Source organism: Lethenteron reissneri, chromosome 22, assembly GCF_015708825.2.
Source record: "Lethenteron reissneri isolate LAM-NWPU_2019-01 chromosome 22, ASM1570882v1, whole genome shotgun sequence".
Taxonomy (NCBI): Eukaryota; Metazoa; Chordata; class Hyperoartia; order Petromyzontiformes; family Petromyzontidae; genus Lethenteron; species Lethenteron reissneri.
In genome coordinates, this window is record NC_083800.1 from 6,786,694 (window position 1) to 6,808,347 (window position 21,654).

At 48.5% G+C, this 21,654-nt stretch overlaps 1 protein-coding gene across 1 annotated transcript in view; it reads left to right on the plus strand.

Moving 5' to 3' along the window:
- LOC133345572 (E3 ubiquitin-protein ligase NEURL1B-like) overlaps positions 1–20,754 on the plus strand; it is an 85,245-nt gene extending 64,491 nt beyond the window's left edge. The window contains 5 exon segments of the mRNA XM_061556473.1: positions 7,196–7,257; positions 7,259–7,985; positions 11,936–12,118; positions 15,018–15,140; positions 15,836–20,754. Of these exon segments, the coding sequence (XP_061412457.1) occupies positions 7,196–7,257; positions 7,259–7,985; positions 11,936–12,118; positions 15,018–15,140; positions 15,836–16,152 (1,412 nt within the window). The 3' untranslated portion in view covers positions 16,153–20,754.
- Positions 20,755–21,654: the final 900 nt, after the last annotated feature.

Consider the following 21,654-nt stretch of genomic DNA (forward strand, 5'->3'; position numbering starts at 1 on the left):
ACACACACACACACTTACACACAGACTCGGCACACACACACACTTACACACAGACTCGGCACACACACACACTTACACACAGACTCGACACACACACACTTACACACAGACTCGGCACACACTTACACACAGACTCGGCACACACTTACACACAGACTCGGCACACACACACTTACACACAGACACTTACACACACTTACACGCAGACTCAACACACACACACTTACACACAGACTCGGCACACACACACTTACACACAGACTCGGCACACACACACACAGACTTGGCACACACACACTTACACACAGACTCGGCACACACACACTTACACACAGACTCGGCACACACACACACTTACAGACTCGACACACACACACTTACACACAGACTCGACACACACACACTTACACACAGACTCGACACACACTTACACACAGACTCGGCACACACACACACGGCACACACACACACTTACACACAGAATCAGCACACACACACGGCACACACACACACACAGACTCGGCACACACACACTTACACACAGACTCGGCACACACACACTAACACACAGACTCGGCACACACACACTTACACACAGACTCGGCACACACACACTTACACACAGAATCAGCACACACACACGGCACACACACACACACACAGACTCGGCACACACACACACTTACACAAAGACTCGGCACACACACACTTACACACAGACTCGGCACACACACACTTACACACAGACTCGGCACACACACACTTACACACACACACTTACACACAGACTCGACACACACACACTTACACACAGACTCGGCACACACACGGCACACACACACACTTCCACACAGACTCGGCACACACGCACACGTACACACGGACTCGACACACACACACTTACACACGGACTCGGCACAAACGGCACACACACACACCTACACACAGACTCGACACACAGACACACTTACACACACACAGACTCGGCACACATACACTTACACACACACACTTACACACAGACTCGGCACACACACACACTTACACACAGACTCGACACACACACTTACACACAGACACACTTACACACACACTTACACACAGACTCAACACACAATACACACACACACTCTTCCAAATAGCGAGCATGAGGTAATGCGGCCGCCGTTTGGCACCAGATAAGCGTATCAGAGCAGAGCCCCCCGCGTGCCTCCACTCTCTCTGTGTGTGGCCGTGACCGTCTGCGGTCCGTCGCCTCCGTGTGAAGCCATCGCGAAAGCCTCTTCCCAGCTGCCCACGCCTGGCGCACATCACCGCCTCCCTTGGCCGACTCTCCCCCCCCCCCCCATCTCTCTACTCGTGTGTGCCCGAGCCGTCGGTTCGACGATTCGTCGCCCCGTCCTGTTCAAGGGCAGTGGCCCCAACGACATTCGGTGAAGGGGATTCACTGGCTTCGAGGAATTTGCGTGTGGTCGGTTTCGTGTAAAACACTGCAAGCCACTTTGTGCCATCACCAAAAGGTCAACTTGCGTACATTCTTGAATCCACGTGTGAACGCTGAATTGAGATAATTTATTAAATCATTGGGCGGTTGGCGATGTATGGTGCGAAAGAAGTTCAACGTACAGAGAGAGGGAGAACCATTGTACCTCTGGGTTCCAAAATCATCCTGTTTTTATAGTTAATTAATTTACCACTTTCCTAAACAAAATTGTTTTTCTTTATTTGTCACTCTCCCGGTATCATGTACTGCAATAAATGCATTGTTATACTGGTAGGAACCTCCTGGTTACACCAGCCCACATGGGATTATTGTGTCCGTCCGTCGTGCATACAAAAATGGGAGGGGTGGGGCTGGGTGGAGAGGGGAGGGTGGGGAGGGGCTGGGTGGGGAGGGTGGGGCTGGGTGGGGGGTGGGAGGGGTAGGGCTGGGTGGGGAGGATGGGGCTGGGTGGGGAGGGGTGGGGCTGGTTGGGGAGGGGCTGGTCACCCCGTGGTGCCCTTATAAAACTCAACGTTTAACCTACTCACGCCGGCTTGTGCCCGTCCTCACAGTCGGGCATATTTGCGGAATACACCACGCCGCCGTTAACCCTGGCCATTGACCGAGCAACCCAACGTTCCTAACCAGCTCCCTCCGCAGGAATGTGTTATAGCAGTGCCCTCATCCTATCTATCTCCGACCGCATAGCTCACACCGTCTTCCAACTCATTCACTGCATAATAAAATACACATATTCGACAACATATCAAGCAATGTACATATATTTGTAATACGTTAGTTTTTTTTTCTCCCAGCAGTACATGTTCAAAGGCTGTACGTGTACATATATACTTAAGCCATCCATTCCCACACGTCGAATTAGCACATTTGGCTACATACGGTGTGAAAGAAGTTCAACATACAAACAAAAATAAAACTTGATTTTAAGCTTTCGTGACTGCAGGTTCTTTCGGTAAAGTCACGTAGAAAGAAAGTAAATTACATTTTCTTTCTACGTGACTTTACCGAAAGAAAGTAAATTAAATTTTCTTTTTACGTGAGTTTACCGAAAGAACCAAAGAGTAATACATACATAATTTGAGGGAAAAGACAAATACGGACATTGTTATTCAGCCACGCGCCTTGTTAAAACTATTATGAAAGTTTACTACTTTCAGTGTGAAGTTCAACATTCGTACATCCTATTCAATTTACAAATAAACTTGTATTCGAACTTCTTGGAATTTCTTACAACACGTATTAAAAAAAAAACCACACGCTATTGGAGACCTCGCAATCAGCCTTGCCGCCACGTCCCGTCACACCTCACCGCCGCCCTCTCTAGCCGGGCATCGCCTGCAATTACACAGTGCACTCTGCGATACGCTGGGGCCCACGTCGCCATGGCCCTATCAGTAATTGTCCGAAGCGCGCTGGAGGGAACGTGTCTGGTCCATTAAAAAAAAAAACAGCGGGACTATTTGGGCGCATTGCTGCGAGCTTACTTGGAACGCGCAGATGGATTTGATGTAACGTAGATTTGAAGTTTTCGTGACGGCAAGGATCCATATTCTTTGGTAATAAAAAATAATAAATAAATAAAATCACGACGTTTCGATTGCAACACAAGCAATCATCATCAGGTGTGACAACCACAGCAATAATTTTTTTACAGAAGTAATTTTTTTTACTGATGCAATTTATTTATTTATTTTTTGTTTTTTCACCTACGTGACTTTATCGAAATAACCAAGGAATATTGATGTAACGTACCAGCGATGTGACATTTCATTTAACATTTCCTGGTTTAATACCTTAAGATGGAAATGTAAGCCATTTATGAATGACGTGCATTAACCCGGACAATCTTTTATTGTTTCAACCGTCAAGTGCGTGTGCTCGGCATCAAATGCTGCATAATTCACAGATGCCATCATCACCACCACCACCACCATAATAATCACTGTCGTATGTTGATGTTACAAGCCCCTTAATCCCCTAATTTGATGATTAAATTAACCTTATGCATCATTGCTCCCCATCACCTTTATCAAGCTACACTGACCAGTGTGGTGAGGTTATACAACCCCCACGGCCACCACGAGGTCGGGAGACCCTTATCCAGCAGTGATGATGACGATGATGTGAAGCTTCCAAATCTTGCCTTTCTTAAGTGAGGCAAATGCCTATGCAGTCTCTGTGTAAATGATGGCAGTGGCATATTTGGTTGTCACTTGCTGCTATGAATATTCAGGGTCCTTTTTGCAGAGGTTGTGTTCATTCGTGTGTGTGTGTGTGTGCACGTGTGTGTGTGTGTGTGCACGCGTGTGTGTGTGTGTGTACGCGTGTGTCACAAATAGTGGGAGCGGTAGTGTAGTGGTTAGTGCACTGCACTACGAACCCGGCGACCCGAGTTTGATTCCCGCTCATGGCCGACACCAGTGACGATTATCTGAACCGGTCGTGGGCCTCCCCTAGGTCAACTCAGCCTCAAATGAGTACCTGGTGCGGTGTGTAAACATCGCCACTAGGGAGACAAAGGCGGCCGGGCGTGGTGTTGGCCACCCACCCCCTCGTGTGCCGTTCCGGCCTTCATAGGTGCTCGCTAACAGTGCTTGCCTCAACAGTCTGTTAAGGCTATACGGGGGATCTTTGTTCTTGTGTCACATATATAATTCATGCATGGCTCTTTCTGGTAAAAAAAAAAGAATGAGCGATAAAATTAACCGAAGAATAATACGACCACAGGCACAAATCCCTCATTGGCCGGGACCATGAAGAGTCCCGAAGATGTTGCGCGATCCTGCCGCGGTGAAACGGTCAGCGCACTGAACCTGCCATCCAGAGGTCGCCAGTTCCATTAGTCCCTCCTGCCGCGGCAGTTAAAAAAACGGTGTAGCTTTCTTAATTGCCACCCCTGCAGCCGTCTCTCTCTCTCTCTCTCCACCCGGCAGTCTGAATGGGCACCCCACAGTTAGTCGGTTGGCAGGTCGTGTGTGGAGGGATACGGTGTTGGTGGTGCTCTCACCTTTTCCAAAACGGTCTGGCCACTGTGTGTGTCTGTAGTTTTAAGCACAAAGTTCATTTATTAGGTATAGCCCTGTGAGCCATTTGGCTCTTGAATCGGGTGCAACCGCAACAAACAAAAACAAAAACACGACCAAGAAAACATCTTAAAGTGGTCCGTTTGCAGTGCAGGTTGCGGCTTGCTTTGAGTCTTTAAAACGGCTTTCGGAAAGCCACCACAGAAAGCATTTCGGAAGTGTATACCCGCAACGAATGAAGCCTCATGGATTGTCAGTAGGTCTACAACGAGTCGAAGTCTCCCTTATCCCCCCTTTCCTTGTGATCCGATGGATTGTCACAATTTGAGGGCCACGATTCAATTCAAGAATTCGCACTTTTTTTCTCTTTTACATTGTGGCATATTGTAGCGCCTCTCGTGGCTGTAGGGGGCAATCCTCAACTGGATGAAAGCCTCCCCTCTTCCATTGGTGGGGGATGTTATGACCGTATCTTACCACGCTGGTCGTTACAGGTTACCATACTGGATATCTGTGAAAAAGAGCTTAATAGCTCATCGGATTTGTCCAGTATAAATCAGCATTCTGATTTCTGGTGAAGATGCTCACCCAGCTCGGGGAATGCAGCACTCACGGTTAGGTGATCCTGGCCACTGGTGAGGATTCAGGGTGTACGGACCAAAAATAATAGATTCTCGCCCACAGCGTTCAATATACTTGTGTCGGGAGCGTAAGGATCGACTTTGGCCGATGAGTCGGCGTGCCGTTTACCGCCCTCTACTTGCCAGTGACCTAGCAGGTCCTCCGACATGCATGGTGACTGAAAGGGGTGGTTAATGTCACTACTAGAGCGGCACGGCTCTGTGGTATGTGTCGAACAACACACGTTAACTGGGAAATAAGGGTTCGACAGCGGTTTTGATCATTGCGTCACTGTTTACACACAGTTGGACTGAACAGATTTTTTTAAATACACAGTGTGGTCTGCGTAATGCCTCCGCTGACATGCTCCGCTCTCATTTGTACGTACGGCCCTTTGTCAACCCACGTTGTTTCACCATACTTCAACCCCGCAGGTCATTGTGTGTTGCTGAAAGGAGAAGCATCCCAGGACCGATTCAGATTTCATTTGTCAGTGACGTTAGCCCCGGTCAGGAATCAAACATGGGTGGCCAGGTTCATCGCGCAGTGCGCTAACAACTGCACCACCGCTCCACCCCCACAAATCTTTATAATCAGTACTTAAATGAATAACTACAATATACAGTGCTAGTTGCTGGTCATGGCTTGCTGAGAATTTCTTATGAAGCGAAACGTGTGGGGAGACCAGAACTGGTTCGCTCACCACTGACATTAGCTACCAGATGCTCGCTTACCCCAAGACAAATGTGCCTGTCACACGTCACAGCACGGGCTGCGATGCCATCCATGCTCCTTGCTCCATGTGGCACACAGGCCCCACACTGAGGCTGGAGAGTGCAGTCTGTCGGAGCAGTCGACTGGTTTGGGGCACCACGGTGGAGAGATGCTAACTACCTCGCCTGGTATACAGGAGGTCGTAGGTTCGATCCTGATCCTAACGCCTGTATATTTGGAGTTTGCATGTTCTCCCCGTGGTCACATGTATTTTATGGGGATCCTCCGGTGTTTACCCTCCACGTTTAGAAAATGAGTTAAGTGCATTTGGCGGATATACATTTCCACATGATAAGACACTTCGTTGGCCTATCAATTGTGGTCAGGTCGTTTCTGAAAAAGAGCTATAGAGCTCAGTGGGCCTTGCCTGGTAATAGTTTAGTCTTAGTTTGTCAACTCATGCATGTGAACAGCAGGTCCCGCTTACGTCAGGGAAATTGGCTCTGTAATGCCATTTTCGTTGGCCCACATTTGACGCCCGCAGAGATGGCACGTGTCGCCTCCGTGACCTGGGCTTGTTTCAAATCATTATCGAAGAAGGCCTACATGTGCTCGGGCTAGAATTTCCCATAAATACACCAAACCAAGTGTCCGTGTCCGTCGGTGCGTGACCGCCACATATCGAGTGCTTTCTCACTGCGAAGAAAATCTTCACTCTGAACACATTTTCATTTTTCGTAGTAATGTAGATGGGGTTTAGAGGGCGGTAGGGGAATAAATCCGCCATCGTTGTATTTGTGTCCTTCAAGTGTTCTTGTGTAATTCAGCCGGTTCACTGTCGTGTGATTACGTGGCTTATTTGGGTTAGGGATGTCCTTCTTATAGTTGTTCGTGTGTACTATTGACAGCTTACGCGGTGAAATGTGAGCTGGTACAGGAATTCATTCGAGCATATGTGTGTGTGTTAATTTAGCTTCGTGTCCTCTGTGACAATAAATAAAAAAGGATGGAATTGTGTTTCAGTGGGTCTCACAGGATGTAAACCGATAGACAAAAATGTGTAGAAGTCAGGCCGACATTAAAATCCATTTCGTGCCATTGGACTTTATTGACATTTTTTGTTAAGGAAGCCACGGTCACTTTTAATTAAGTCTGACAAAATAAAAAAGAATTCACCGCAAAGGAATGCATGACCTCAAACACAAGAACTCTCCCAGGATCTCACGGATGGTTTGTTGTAAAATCCTGGTGCAATTTCTCAAGGATAAGCAGCGGCGAGAAGAGCACACATCGTTTGAACGGACACCTCACTTGTTTTCCCTGTCTTTCACAGAAACGGGTTTGGTGAAGCCCCCACGCCGGCTGGCATCCTTCCAGCTGTGCCCACGTCTGCCAGTACGGCGCGCGTCACCCCCCAACCTCGTCCTCTGACATCAACCAAAGCCAACGTGGTCGCGGAGGCGGCGCCGGCGCCGGTGGGGATGGCCGGGAGGGTGAGGACGACGAGGAGGAGGAGGGGGAGGAGGGGGAGGAGGCGGAAGGTGATGCGGCGGAGGCGCGCCCCGGCGAGGCGCTGGAACGCGCCGTGGCCGCGCTGCGCGACGTTCGCATCGGCGGCGAGCCGGCGTCGTCGCGCGCGGCCCGAGCGCCGTCGCTCGGTGCCGTCGAGGGCTCGCGGCGGCAGCAGCAGCAGCAGCAGCAGGGCCCGGACGCCTCCTCCATCGCGCTGCCCGATGACCTCAACCCGGACCTGTGGTTCCACGCGATGCACGGCAGCGGCGTGCTGCTGTCCGACGACCGCAGCCTCGCCCGCTCCGCCCCGGACGTGGCCGGCAGCGAGGCGGGAGACAACGAGAGCAACGGCAGCGGCAGGTTCAGCGCCGGCCAGAGCCTGGTGTTCACCAACCGGCCCGTGTTCATCGGAGAGACCATCTACGTGCGCGTCGGTGGGCAGCAGCAGCCCGGAGACCCCATCACCTTCGGCCTCACGTCCTGCGACCCGGCCACGCTGCGGCCGGACGAGCTGCCGACCGACCCTCACTCATTGGTCGACCGGAGGGAGTACTGGGTGGTGGTGACCGTGTGCCCTCTGCCCGGGTCGGCGCAGCAAATAAGCGAGCAAGGTGCAGAGGGGGGGGGGCGAAGTGTGCAGTGTGGTCACGCCGCACGTGCTTCTTTTCGTTTCATTGCGAAGGCTTTGCGCTGCGCCACAGTGGGTGTCAGCGCGACAGCAAAAGTGGCACAATGGGAAAGAAAGGCAGCTGCAGCTGCTGCTGCTGTTACAGCAGCGTTGCCCGTAAATAAATTAATATTGTTTGCCAGCAGTTCAGAGTGCTATATTTAGGCCGATCGAGAGTGATGACGGCCAGGCAAGAATAGTCGATAATTATTTAATACACGAGTGGAAGCACCCATTGGTGAGCGATGGTCCCCCCCCACCCAACCACCAACATCCCCCACATCCCCATCCCTGGGTGCCCCCCCCAACCCTCGTGTGCGATAACCCCCAAGGTTAAAGCCCCACCCGCAGTCCCATCCCAGGTGCCCTCCCCCACCACCACTCGCCACCCCCATACACGTACCAGCCACCCGTACTCTCCCCCTCTCCACGCTGGCACGCGGTCTCCAGCCAATCAGAACGTGCGCTGCGCAGCGCGAGGCCTGCAGCCGATCAGCATGCTGGGAACTGACGGACAAAGCCATTCGTTTTTTTGTACAATATGATTTGAACTTTGCAGTGTTTAATCCAAGTCAAGTATTTCATTAGCTATTTTGCTACATGCTATCCAACCCCATTTTTTGTTCACCAAAATTTCCACGTCTCTGCATCATGATTCGATTCAAGAATTGATTTTTGTATTTACATGGAGGTGCCTGTCGAATTTGTAGTGGCTGCAGGTTTTACTTGGGAAAATTAAATGCAACATATCATTAGCAGTCATGATCTCTCCACAGCTGGATGAAGGCCTCCCCAAGCCACTCCGACCTCTTAATGACCCTGCGATGGAATGATCCACAAAGGATATGCGCACAAAGGGAGTTTCATCGCTCCATCTCCACGGTGGTTGTTCTCTGAGGGATCTTTCCTCCTTTGACTGCCACTCTAATTGTTAGTCTTGGCCACCAGCCATCGTACCTGCCAGCGACGTGATGCCTGCAACGTATACAAATATAAATTCATGGATTGCGTGAGCACGATGAGTCGTCAGAACAAGAATCAAACGATGGCTGATTAAATAAATATGCATAGTACTGTGTTGCCAGGGGAGATCTTGTTTATTATCATTGTTAGCAGCATCATTTGAGAGAAATTAGCCCACCAGTGTGTGTTCGGGACAAGACATCCGTCTTTTCAACGACACACGGTGTAAATCCGAAAACACATCTTAGGGCAATACAGCACAACCGCGAAAACCTTCACAGCATGCATTAGTGAACTCATTTCTCCACGTCAACAAATACTTTTTTTTAATGCCCTTGTATCGATGCTTCCTTGCAACAGACTCTATTCATAGCAGGGGTCCTTCTCCTGCTCAACACAGGGAGACAGCTGATTATTTTAAGCATCTGGACGAGCGCGGGTGAGGTGATCTGAACCACGACCCCTTTGGACCCCAGGCAGACACACTAACCACAGGGCGAGCGGGTCAGCTATTGATACAGAACCCAATTTCTAAAATTAGTCCTCCCGACAGCTGAAGCAACTCATTTTTTTTTCATAGCGGAAGGTTATTGAGGCAACGGTGTTCCCGTGGGACGCCTTTATACGAGAGGCGATGAGTTGACATCCACAGGATTTTCGCGAGTGGTAATAGCGTAAGAGCAATGGGGTTGTTGTTGTTGAAAGTGGCTCACTGTCGTGAATCGAAATGAAAAGGCGCACAGCGGGTCGTTTATTCGCGTGGCGGGGTCGTCGTCGTGAGGGCTGTCACGTAAGCCGCCCCTTGTTTTGCCTCTTCTCTTCCCATCCCATTTTGCTGCAATTTCCTCCGTGTGCTCTCCACTCCGGCTACCACGGCCTTACATCACCTCCCGCCCCCCTCTATCCACTCGGCTAAGTAGCAGGGAGCTGCCGTCTGAAACCCTTTTTCTCTTGCCTCCAGGCATTGTTGACTCTATTCTCCTGTTCAAATTCAGGCTCACAAACTTACTCTTCTCTTCCAACTATCACCGGTTGCTTTTTTTCTCTTCTGAATTCTCGTTCTTCTCCCCACTGCATTGCACAGGGTGTCCTGTTAACCCATGTTATGCATTTACAATATACATTTGCCCGGCCCGGTGGAATTTACCCGGCCCATAGGAATTTGTAATTTCGTCCACTGGCTTATGGCCACAAAACGGAGTGCACGTGCTGCCTAAATACTAATTTTACTAAGAAATCACATTGACTTTGACTATGCTATACATAACTAAAAAAATAAATTTATTTTTATTATACCAGGTAAGGCCCCACTGAGCTATGTGGCTCTTTTTCAGAAGCGACCTGGGCACAAATGATAGCTGAACGAAGTGGCTCATCACGTGAACCTTATGGCGGGACCCCAGGGTCACGAATAAACGGAAGTCAAAATCGTAATTAATTTATTTCTTTTTGGCGACTCCGTCCCACCGCGCACGTAAACGCCCGCGACCCACCAGAAATCAATCCTCTCCCTCTTCACCAAGCACCCTTCGTTGCCAAAATTGCCGTAATCATAAACAAAACTTTGAAACTTTGATTAGCGCATCGTGTAGAGCTCGCCGAGAGGAATAGATTGCCGCACCGTTCGCCTTCCACAGGCATAAAATGACGTCGCAACGCAATTTATGCGAGAACCGGGGGCTTATGGGACCGCAGGGTCCTGCCATCAGGTTCACGTGGACATTCATAGCAGCCAAATGCGCGTTCTAAATGTGGAAGGAATATGTTGATACTGAAACACAAATTATGATGAGTTACTTACACAATCTTGACACCAACATTGCATTTTCTTGTCGCACTTAATTGTCCAGAGGCCCATTGTCTGTCAACATCCTCATGGAAAATCGATAATGCTATGCCACATTTGTGCATGCCATTTTTCCCGACCCTGTGTTTTACTGATTACGTTACCCACAACATGCATAGCAAGCAGAGTAAACCAAACACAGTTTAGCTCACGTGGGTATAACAGGACATTGGGGACACGCTGACGAGCTATTTCCCCCCCTCGCCGCCGGCTTCCTTCCGGTGACACACGACGGCCGCTCTTGAACAATGCCTTGAAGATGTCGTATTTCAACATTACATCGATTCCAATTGCATTGCATTTCTCTGCACACCTGGCCTTTTCGGCTCACTATTCAGATGGAATGAGGCCAGAACGAAACCTGGAAGAGGTCCCTTGATCATCCAAGGTACAGCGCCTGGTCGCAGCAGTTCAGGACTAACCCAGGCCTTGAGCCTCATGTCGCATTGAAACCAGAGCTTCATTTCAGATGGATCTGTCCTGGTTGGCAAAACCCGGAAATTATTTTGCCACTCGGCACATAGCACTCAGAATACCGCTTGCTATGGCTTTGGCTGCTATAGTTTAGGACCCACTCCGGTCTCTCACTAATTCGGAATGTATTCAGTGAGAAATTAAACCTTGCACAGAACGCTGTGTTTGACTGCTTGTTGTGGAGGTTGCGATGACAACACAGAAGCTGGTCAAGCGTATTCGAAGTTATTTATTGGTAGCCGATTGATGTTTTGAGCGTTTGCATCTATGCTCAGCAACTGTGACGATGAGAGAAAAAACATCAAAACAGCAGGGCTCAATTTCTTACTGAATATTCACTGGGTCGCTGGTAGACGGGAGTAGGTGGCACGTGACTATTAGCCACTGCCATAACGAACAACATACTGTATGTGTGTATGTATGTTGAACTCGCACCGCATGTAGCCAACCGTGTTAATTGGAGGAGCTGTGTCGAGTGTGGAAATGGTGTCCCATCGTTGCCGACCCGAGCACACCTGACTGAATTAAGCGCCCTGAGCAGTCGTAGTAATAGGGAGTCACGATTGTGTTGCTTTCCTCCGCCGCCGCCGCCGCTGCTGCTGTGTCTGCAGATGAGGGCGGCTGCATGCTGGGAGAGGCAGTGCTGGGCCTGGTGCTCATGCCAGACGGGGAGGTGCACCTGAGTCTCAACGGCACGAGGGAGGGCATGCTCGTGTGCGCCGACCCAGGACCTCCGCTCTGGCTGCTCTTCGGATTCCGCAATGCCACTGCCACCGCGGAGATCGGCATTCTGGGTAAACGGTGGCCTTTCTTTTTTTTTGTTCTTCTTCTTGTCGTACGGCTGATGCAGGTGCAGAGCAACAACTACAATTTCGCACTCGGGTGGCCAAGCGAGATAACCGCGTCAGGAGCGGGAGGAGTGTTTCGCCGTGATGTCTCCTTCGCATTTGTGGATCGGGCACTGCGTCGTGAAACGTTGTACGGTCTGTTCTGGATGACCACTGTGGCACATTGGAGATTTTTAAAATTTCCATTTGTGCATCTGCCATGGTTTGTGCGGATGTGGTTTAGGGTGGACCATGAGAAGGAATGAAAGACCGGAGCACACGGTTTATTTCTTTTTAGCCAGGGAAAACTTACGCTGCTGGCCGAGGAGCGAATTACAACTGGTGCGGTGTGCGATGATAATCGTACAGCTGTGTGTGGCGAGTTCGGCTCGCGTGCGGCTGTAGGGTGGATTGTTTCATCGTGGGACTAGGAGGCGTGACGGTGGCTTGGGGAGACCTTCATCCAGCAGTGGATTGATCAACGGCTGTTAATGACGATGACGACGTTTGGCCGGCCACTGTGCGTTAGTTGCGTTGCGAGAGCATTCCATTGGTGGGGGGGGGGGGGGTTTGGAGGCTCGGATAATTGTAGGAATTATACAATATAATTAAGTTTTGGGTTATAAAGGATCAAAATGTGACCGCGTAACAAAACCGTATACGCATGTATGTACGTTGAACTTCTTTCGCACCGTACGTAGCCAACCGTGCTAGTCGGAGGTGCGGAATACAAAGAGGGGGACGCGTGCGCATGTTTCGAGTTTTTAGAAGACGGGTGATTTTGTTAGCATTTGTTTGCGTGAATTTTAAGATGGGAATAATGTTAGAGGTCAGAGAGAGAGAATTGGTAGAGGTGCAAATGAAGACACTTTGTAGAGAGGAACCATACCTATATATATAAAAGGGAAATTTGTGAATGTGTGTCTGTTCGAAGTGTTTAGCATACTTCCCAACATGCAACAAACTTTAAATTTGGCATGTGGGTAGTGTCCAGACTGTACACAATGCAAAAACTAAAAAAATAGACTTTTGTATTTGGGGAGGCGCAATAATGGGTATAATATATTGCACGGCAAGTGAGCGGTGACGTCACATCTGTGATGTCACCCGAATGCGGCAGCGTCACGCAGTGTGCCTGCTGACGTCACTCATCTCCCCCCCACCCTCCGCGTAGGCCGTGCATTAATCCAAGACAAGAATCCAAGTCTCGGGCGAAGCCGCCTAGTAAAGCTAGTACATTATAAACAAAGACCGACTGCATTGATGGGTTCTAGTTAGAGCCTTTGGAGGGATCGTTAGGTGCAGGACCTTCACCCTTTCACGAAACACATTGCTGAATTTTGGAAATACATTTATTGCCAGTAAACACACCGAGTTTTCAGGTAAACAGACTTGACGCAGATCGCCAGAGATGATAGAGGCTTACGTAACACATTTAAATGTTCTAGATTTGAAGCTTTCGTGACTGCAAGGATTCATATTCTTAGGTTTTTTTCCGAAACAACAATCGTGCTGTGACGGTTCCACCTGAAGACGGAAGCTTGTTTTGCCTCCGAAACGTCGTGGTTTTTATTTTATTTTTTACTTTTATTAATTTAAATTAAAAAAATTTTACCTACGTGACTTTACCCAAAAAAACCTAAGGACATTTAAATGTTGCCGAGTAAATGTCGCACGAGTCACCGGTGTCTTCTGGGTAACGGTGGCTTTAGAGGTGTCTTCTGGGTAAAAGCAACTGCCACAGAACCCTAAGGCGGTGGCCCCCATGGCATGCGCAGGGCTCTGTGTATTTTTGGAAAGCCAAGCTTGTCCATTGGTTGGGTGAGGCTTAGAATGTTGAACAAGGCGGGGCCCCCTTGTGGTGAAAGGTGATTTCATTGCGGGGCAGGCTGGTGGTTGAGGGGGTATTCTGGATGAAGCCAGAAAAGCTCGTTTTAAATTCTGCGCAAGGCCGCCCCCTCACGTGCCATTAGTATTCCGTGTAAGGGCTTCTGCTGCCCCACGTTGGCGTTTAGCAGCAACGCTGGAGTCAATGCGAATTGCCAGAGTTCTCACCTCAGCTGGTTTGGAAATACAACACAACTGTGGCCCACTCTTGTGCAATGGAGAAGGGCAATTGCCTGAAACGTTGCCTATTACAATTGAAAAATTTTTTTGTAGTTAATGTTATTGATGAACGTGTTGATTTTTTCCCCTTCTCTTCTGCGAAAGACATTAATAGGTGTTGGATGCTTTTTGTCATTTGAGATTTAAATCGGCACATATTTCAGGACCCATTACATCTCGAAGCAAATTATAAGGGATGCTGTGTTGCGCACGCGTTTATAAAGCCCTACGGCGTGTGCTATGCCTAAAAGCGCATTTTAGACATTTCCCTGGCAGCGGTCAAGAAGCACAGGTCGAAAGTACTTTTGCAGCTTAGCACGAACAAAACGTGTGTGAAAATTATTTTGTGTACATCTATATACACGACACTTTGGTTGTGGACAGCGACCTTCACAGCAGAGAAGAGGTGGAATACAATTTGAAATACAATTTTGAGCTTTACTGAGGTTGATTGGATTTGGGGGGGGGGACACTGCAGCTGCATGAATAGTTTCCATGAGAAGATATCGGGCACAGATAAAGAACTCAAATATGCTGTGTCTGTAGCTGGCCCATGGCTTGCTGAGAATCCCTTATGGAGGTTATACACATCCTTGTTTACCTTGCTGGAGACCAAGTAGCATTATTTTGGAAGGCTTTAAGATAAACAGTTGAAATTACGTTTCTCAGCTGATAAATCTACACCACGCATTTGTGTTAAGTTTACATTTTAGTGAAGCAGCGTTAACTCACGTGTGTGTGTGTGTGTGTGCGTTTCTAGGCACCCAAAAAGCCAGCTTTTTGGGGTCGTCATCTCCCTCAATGGGCAGCAATCTCCCAAGCAGCGACTCGGACATTACCATCAGCAACAGCATCTCCTTCTCCTCCTCGTCATCTTCCCTCGGTACAATAAACAACAACAACAACGACGATACCCCTTGGTGTCATGGTGTAACGGTCGGCACGATGGATCTCCGTAGTCACCGGTTCAATTTCCCGGTGAGGCGGTTGGAGTGTAGGTGCTCCCGCCAGCGTGGAAGAGTAGGCCAAAATGCCCCAAGAGGAGCTGTCGAAAGCTCCCTCCAGCCGAGACCCTTCCACCATCAGCGGTGTGAACAATTATGGATATTGATGATGAAAGCGAGCGTGAAATTAGTTGCTAAAATAATTGCATCCTAATTATGAGACGAATTTTTTGCTTGCGTGTTAAAATAATATCTCTTTTGTTAATCCACTGCTGGATGAAGGCTACGCCATGCCACGTGGTTCACAGAGGTTGCTTGACCATACTTTACCACGCTGGCTCAATGTGGGCCGGTGGAGGAGGGGGCCCACAACCGCTTCAGATATCGCTCGCCACAAATGTGACCGTGCCGGGAATAAAACTCAGCTTGCTGCATACATCGTGCGGTGCCCTAACCCACTGCAACAACAGCTCCCCCCTCATTTGGTCAAATCACAGCGTGCCGATCGCATCCCACGTTTGCTTTTCCTTGCCAAGAAAATGAACAGGCAGAACTCGCCGCATTATTAACGGCAAACGTCTTTGGCGTTTTTTCCTTTTTTCCACCCCCCCCCCTCCCTTTTTCCCTCGTGAAGTGACAGCGCCCGGCTCTCCGCTCGGCGATGGCCCGGCCGCCGTCTTCCCAGCATGCCCGGCGCCCACCACCACCATGGCGGCGGTCGCCGTGGTGGCGGGCGCCCCGCCGCGGGGTCACGGCGAGCGCGCCTCGTCCCCGCGCGGGCGCGGCGAGTGCACAATCTGCTTCGAGAACCCGGCCGACTCGGTGATCTACACGTGCGGACACCTGTGCCTGTGCTACGCCTGCGGCCAGAGGCTGCGCCGGCAGATCAACCCAGCGTGCCCCATCTGCAGGCGCCTCATCAAGGACGTCATCCGGACTTACCCCATTTAAAGGATGGTGGGGTGGGGGGGGGGTGTCGCTCGTGTCCCCTGCCCTTCCCCCGTGCGCCATCGTTCCTGTCTCTCCCCCCCCCCATCCCGACTCTCCCGTTCGCCACGATTGCCGCATCCCCCCTCCCACCTCGAGCTCCGCGCTCCCCACCACCCCGCGCGTCTCTGCCAACCTCCGTCCGTGTTGCCCGTCGTCAGTGCGCCACTGCCACCCCAAAGCGCCTCTAATCCGGCTTCGCTCCGGGCACCCGTCTGCATGTGCGAATGGTGTTGAGTGTTATACCTTGACTTGTGAGCCACACACATTCACTTGCTCATTCATGGACACACGTGGGTATGGTTAAGTGTGCAAGTTAGAGGATTCGTTTAGTTGCCGCTTTGATGGTAAAAGAGGATTTAATTTTTTTTACGTCGGACTGTCGAATGAATTGTTTCATAATAGATAGATCTATATTATATATATATATAACATGCTCAGACATGCTTTTCAAGATGACCTACAAAGCTAATGTTATACGTAGCTATATCTGCAGCTTCACCTCAACTCATCCGATCGTGGCAGCTCCATCAGTGATTTCAAAAGCTGGCTGCCAAAAAAATAACTGTAATAGAATTAAATTATTCACGTATCTCTGCCATCTGCATGTGTATGAGGAGGCATTCTGTACATTTACACAGCCAGATGATTGTTTTCACAGTGCCCGTTCTTTTCCGGTTATCATCGATCATTTTTTATTTCATTTAATTCGAGATTTGTAACACCGTATTTGTATCCCTCGACCTTGACGTTCTGTGCCTCGCAAACGAGGCGTAAGGGGTTAAAAACAAGCTAACTTCAAGTCCGTCGTCATGAAACGGTTCTCATTATTTATAGCGGACGTGTTGCAGTAATTCCACATAGGTGTTAACGCAGAATATGTGTGTGGTGCTTGTTTGGAACTGGTAGTCATGAGATTTTGACCTTGACGCGTGAGTTTTCGCGGCCGCTTGTCCAGGCGTAGGTCTTAGGGGCTAGGCCAAGCGCCTGGCGTTTCTTCCCCCTCCGTATGTCGCCACGCACTACCGCGTTCATCTCATCCAACTCCTGAAGTTGCCCGCGTGGCGAAAGCTTGAGAGGGAGAGAGAGAAAAGAAGAAATGTTCGAAACGCAGTCCCCAACCCGGAAAACCGCCCTGTGAGATTTCAACCTCTGTTCGGTCGAAGTAGCTATGAATGGGGCGGTGTGAATGTGTCTTTCACAGCGTACAACACCGCTGTAGCAGAGTGCGGATTCGACGATCGCATGTGGCGGTCCCGTCACGTTTATTTATGTTTCGTTGACACAGCCTGCTACACTCACTTGACACTTCTCCGCCTAATTATTTCTTATCTGCACAAAAGCAATGCTTGGCTGAAGACGATGAAGGTTTGACCGGTCGCTGGTCCGCTATTTTATGGCTTCTGAAGAGTGCAATGAAATTAAGAGAATTTACTCGCTTAGAGCTCAACATGAATTTTAACTATAACCTGCGAGCAGAACATTTGGAGGCACATTCCTTTAAATACAATTGGATCACGTGGGTTTGTATAAATAAACCAAAAAACATGACTACTTTGATGAGCGATTGAATGCAATTTTAATCATAAAAAAAACTATCTGAAGAAAATCGTTGTCCACGATTGACTTTTCCCCCTTTCCATTACAATCCATCATGTTTAGATGTTTCTGCTGTACTTTGATAAAAGGGCAGCATTGTAGAGTGGATGTTCCTGGCCTATGTGTTCAGAGCCAGCAATGTATCCCCTCATTTAGTTGTCGTTTCTCCACGCACTCTTGCGATATTGCTACACTAAAACACACGCACACGCTAAATAAACTAAAATTGTTCCCACACTAAAATGCACAATAAATGTATTGGCCGAATGTTCATACGTAGGACCGTCCCGAAAAAGAATATTATTCGCACTCTGTAAAGCATGTATAGTGATATCAAAAGTCTCCCTGCCCAGTTCGGGCTATGGGAGCTCATCTCTGGCGGAAATGGCGCTTTCCTTTGGTGGAGGCCCAGTCTGTCTCTAGATCCTGGGGAAAAAGAGTACATTATTTATTATTGATATTATTACGCGATGTGACAATTTGGCGCAACTCGTTCGAATACGAAGCACTCAATATCACGTGGACACGTCGGATAAGGGAAACCGGCTTGCATATTGCTTGAGGCTCGACGCGTGTCTGGTTACAGAGCGAGCGGCTATTATGTAGATGGAGATGTAATGATATAACACCGTTTAATTTTTTTTAATGTTCATATATGAGATGTGTTCGTTGGTTTCTTTCGTTTTGCAATAAAAGAGAAAAATGTGTGTTTTATGTAATAAGGATGACAAGCTTTCATTGCCTTGTGGTTTTATATTTAGATATGCCTTCAGGCTTATGCTAGCGACGTACAATATTGTCATCGTATGCGATACAAACGGATTCTGCCGTTGTGTAATGGTTAGCACACCAGATGTGCAATTCAGAGATTGTGGGTTCGATCTCCAGGCGCGGCCAGTTGAAACAAGTTTGTGAAAATAATTCTCCCACTAAATTTCGATTTAAAGCTTTCGTGACTGCAGGGATTCATCTTCTTGGTTCTTTCGGTAAAGTCACGTAGAAGGGAAATAATAAAATAATAAAAATAAAACATAATGAAATTATTCTCACGACGTTTCGGCCACCAACGCAAGCAGCCGTCCTCAGGTGAAGAACAGGTCTGTCGGAAAGACAGTGTCTGAGAATTATTTTATTATGTTTTATTTTTATTATGTTATTATTTCCCTTCTACGTGACTTTACCGAAAGAACCAAGAAGATGAATTCTTCCACTCTTCAAGCCGGTAGTACGACCCGGGGGGTGAGCCCCGGTGAAGTAGATTGGCACGTGGTTGAGGTATGCCTGGTCAAAATGCCATCGACAGAGTGGCTCCCCAGAGGTCACCTTCGTGGGGGCCTCTCCACCAGCAGTGGCGCGAGCAGGCAGTTGCAGGGCTGCACCTTTACTTGATGAAAAATGGCAACCAAAATTACATGCGTTTTATACAGCATTTAATTAAAAAAACAAGGCAATTGTTTTTAACGTTTATTTTCAGCGATTGAAAGTATTTTATATGTTATTCTATACCTTGCTTCATTATTCGTTGAAACATTAGTTAGCATCATGCTTAATCCTCAATGTTGGTTAATTTAATAGCAGTAACTGTTTGGAATACTATAGACTTGTGGAATATGATGTTAATATTAATTGAAAGCATATTTATATTTGATTTAATAACTACATTTTTTTCAAACGTTTACAAAATATTGCATATATTGCACGAGGATTTTTTTAACGATTTTAACCTTTCACTGAAAAATAATTTTTTGGCACAAATTTAGCATGACATTTAAAAAAAAGTATGTTAAGTGTACTATAGTTAACTTGCACACAAAACGAATTGCTTATGAATATATTCGGGAGGACATCACTGTAAATTACCTTTTTTATTCTCTCTCTATTACATTTTTTATGCATACAGTATCTTTTAAAATGATGTTGACAAATAATTTAACTATTTCCCCCAAGTGTTGGTGAACCATGCCACAGGTACGACTATGATTGGTAACTTTATACAAATGTATGTTTAATGTAGCTAGCCGTAGCCCACTCGTCACCACATTGGCATTGGGGGTTTGTTTGACCTTATTTCATCACGCTGGTCACTGCAAATTGGTGAAGGTGGCCCCGGGATAGGTTCAAATTATTACTCGCCACTGACATGAGCCGTGTCCGGATATCCAACTCGGGTAGGCGACTTTTTACTGCGCAGTGCGCTAACCACCGCGCCACCGCTCCACGTTACTGGGGATAATCACAGATGAGATGTTTACCGGCACCTGAAACTGAAATGTGTCCATCCTCCAATACGCGGCTGTAATGACAGAGGAGAAAAGCCCAAGCCGTCTCTTGAGAAATGACCGCTCCTGCCAATGTCTCGCGAGGCCTGCCTCTCACAAAGCACACGCCGGCGATGGAGCCTCCCTGAGCAACTTAACAGCTTAACACGGCTGCACGTCCCAGCGCATTTCAATTACAGGAGCAATCTCGTACGTCTCACTCCCAGCGTCGGGGGCTCCGTGGAGAAAATTGAATATCCACCGGTCATGAGATGGGTGGTTCGCAAAGCATGCGGGACGGTGGGGCAAGTGCGAGGCACCGCTGCTTATGAGGGCGTTCGGAGGTCGACAGGTCAAGCGTGAGGTCGGCGTGGGTGTAAACACGATTATTTTTAGGGTTAGGAGGCAGTGTCAGAGAGGGCCGGCCCTTGGTGTTGCGGTCAATGTCACGCTCATAATAATAATGTCACTCGTGGAGGAAAGCCTCGTGTGGTCAACGGTATCTTTCGGGAGGATCCTGCATACATTGCGATGTTTGGCCAGTTGAGTTTTTAGAGAGTGGAGTGTGTGTGGAAAAACATCGGAGAACCCAGAGAGAACCCAGAGAGAACCCAGAGAGAACCCAGAGAAACACAGAGAAAACACAGAGAAAACCCAGAGAAAACCCAGAGAGAACCCAGAGAAAACCCAGAGAAAACCCAGAGAAAACCCCAGAGAGAACCCAGAGAAACCCCAGAGAGAACCCAGAGAGAACCCAGAGAAAACCCAGAGAGAACCCAGAGAAAACCCAGAGAGAACCCAGGGAAAACCCAGAGAAAACCCAGAGAGAACCCAGAGAAACCCCAGAGAGAACCCAGAGAGAACCCAGAGAGAACCCAGAAAGAACCCAGAGAAAACCCAGAGAGAACCCAGGGAAAACCCAGAGAAAACCCAGAGAGAACCCAGAGAGAACCCAGAGAAAACCCAGAGAAAACCCACACTTGCGTGGGGAGGGGGTTAAACCGATGTTCCGCATGGAAGAGTTCACGACTCAACTTTAGCTGTGTTGCCATCTTCTGGCCACATAGCAGCCCAGCGGGTTTCGGGAGTTTCACGAATCTCTCTCTACGTGGTCCAACCATCTTCTTGGTTCTTTCGGTAAAGTCACGTAAGAAGGGAAATAATAAAATAATAAAAATAAAACATAAAATAATTCTCACGACGTTTCGGCCACAACGCAAGCAGCCGTCCTCAGGTGAAGAACAGGTCTTTCGGAAAGACAGCGTCAGAATGAACACCACCAAGCTTGGCAGCGTATATTTAAGCTGGTTTGGAGGGGGAAGAGCGCCTTGACAAAGGAATTTGCATATCAAGAGTCCAACCAACCGAGTGTTGGATCTTCGGCGTGCGCCACCATGCCAGGCTTTAACATGCCCGTCGTGTGTGCAAGCTAGGGCCGGAAGATAAATGTTGAGGTCACCCTTGAGGTCACCCTTCACGGTTTCACCCCTGCTGCCAAATCAAGATGTAGCCCGCGGGAGGTTTCACCTTGTCAACATAGGTGGTAGAAATGTACTAAAGTTCAAACACCTTTAGTCCCTAGCCGCTCCTCGTGCATATGTCACGATAA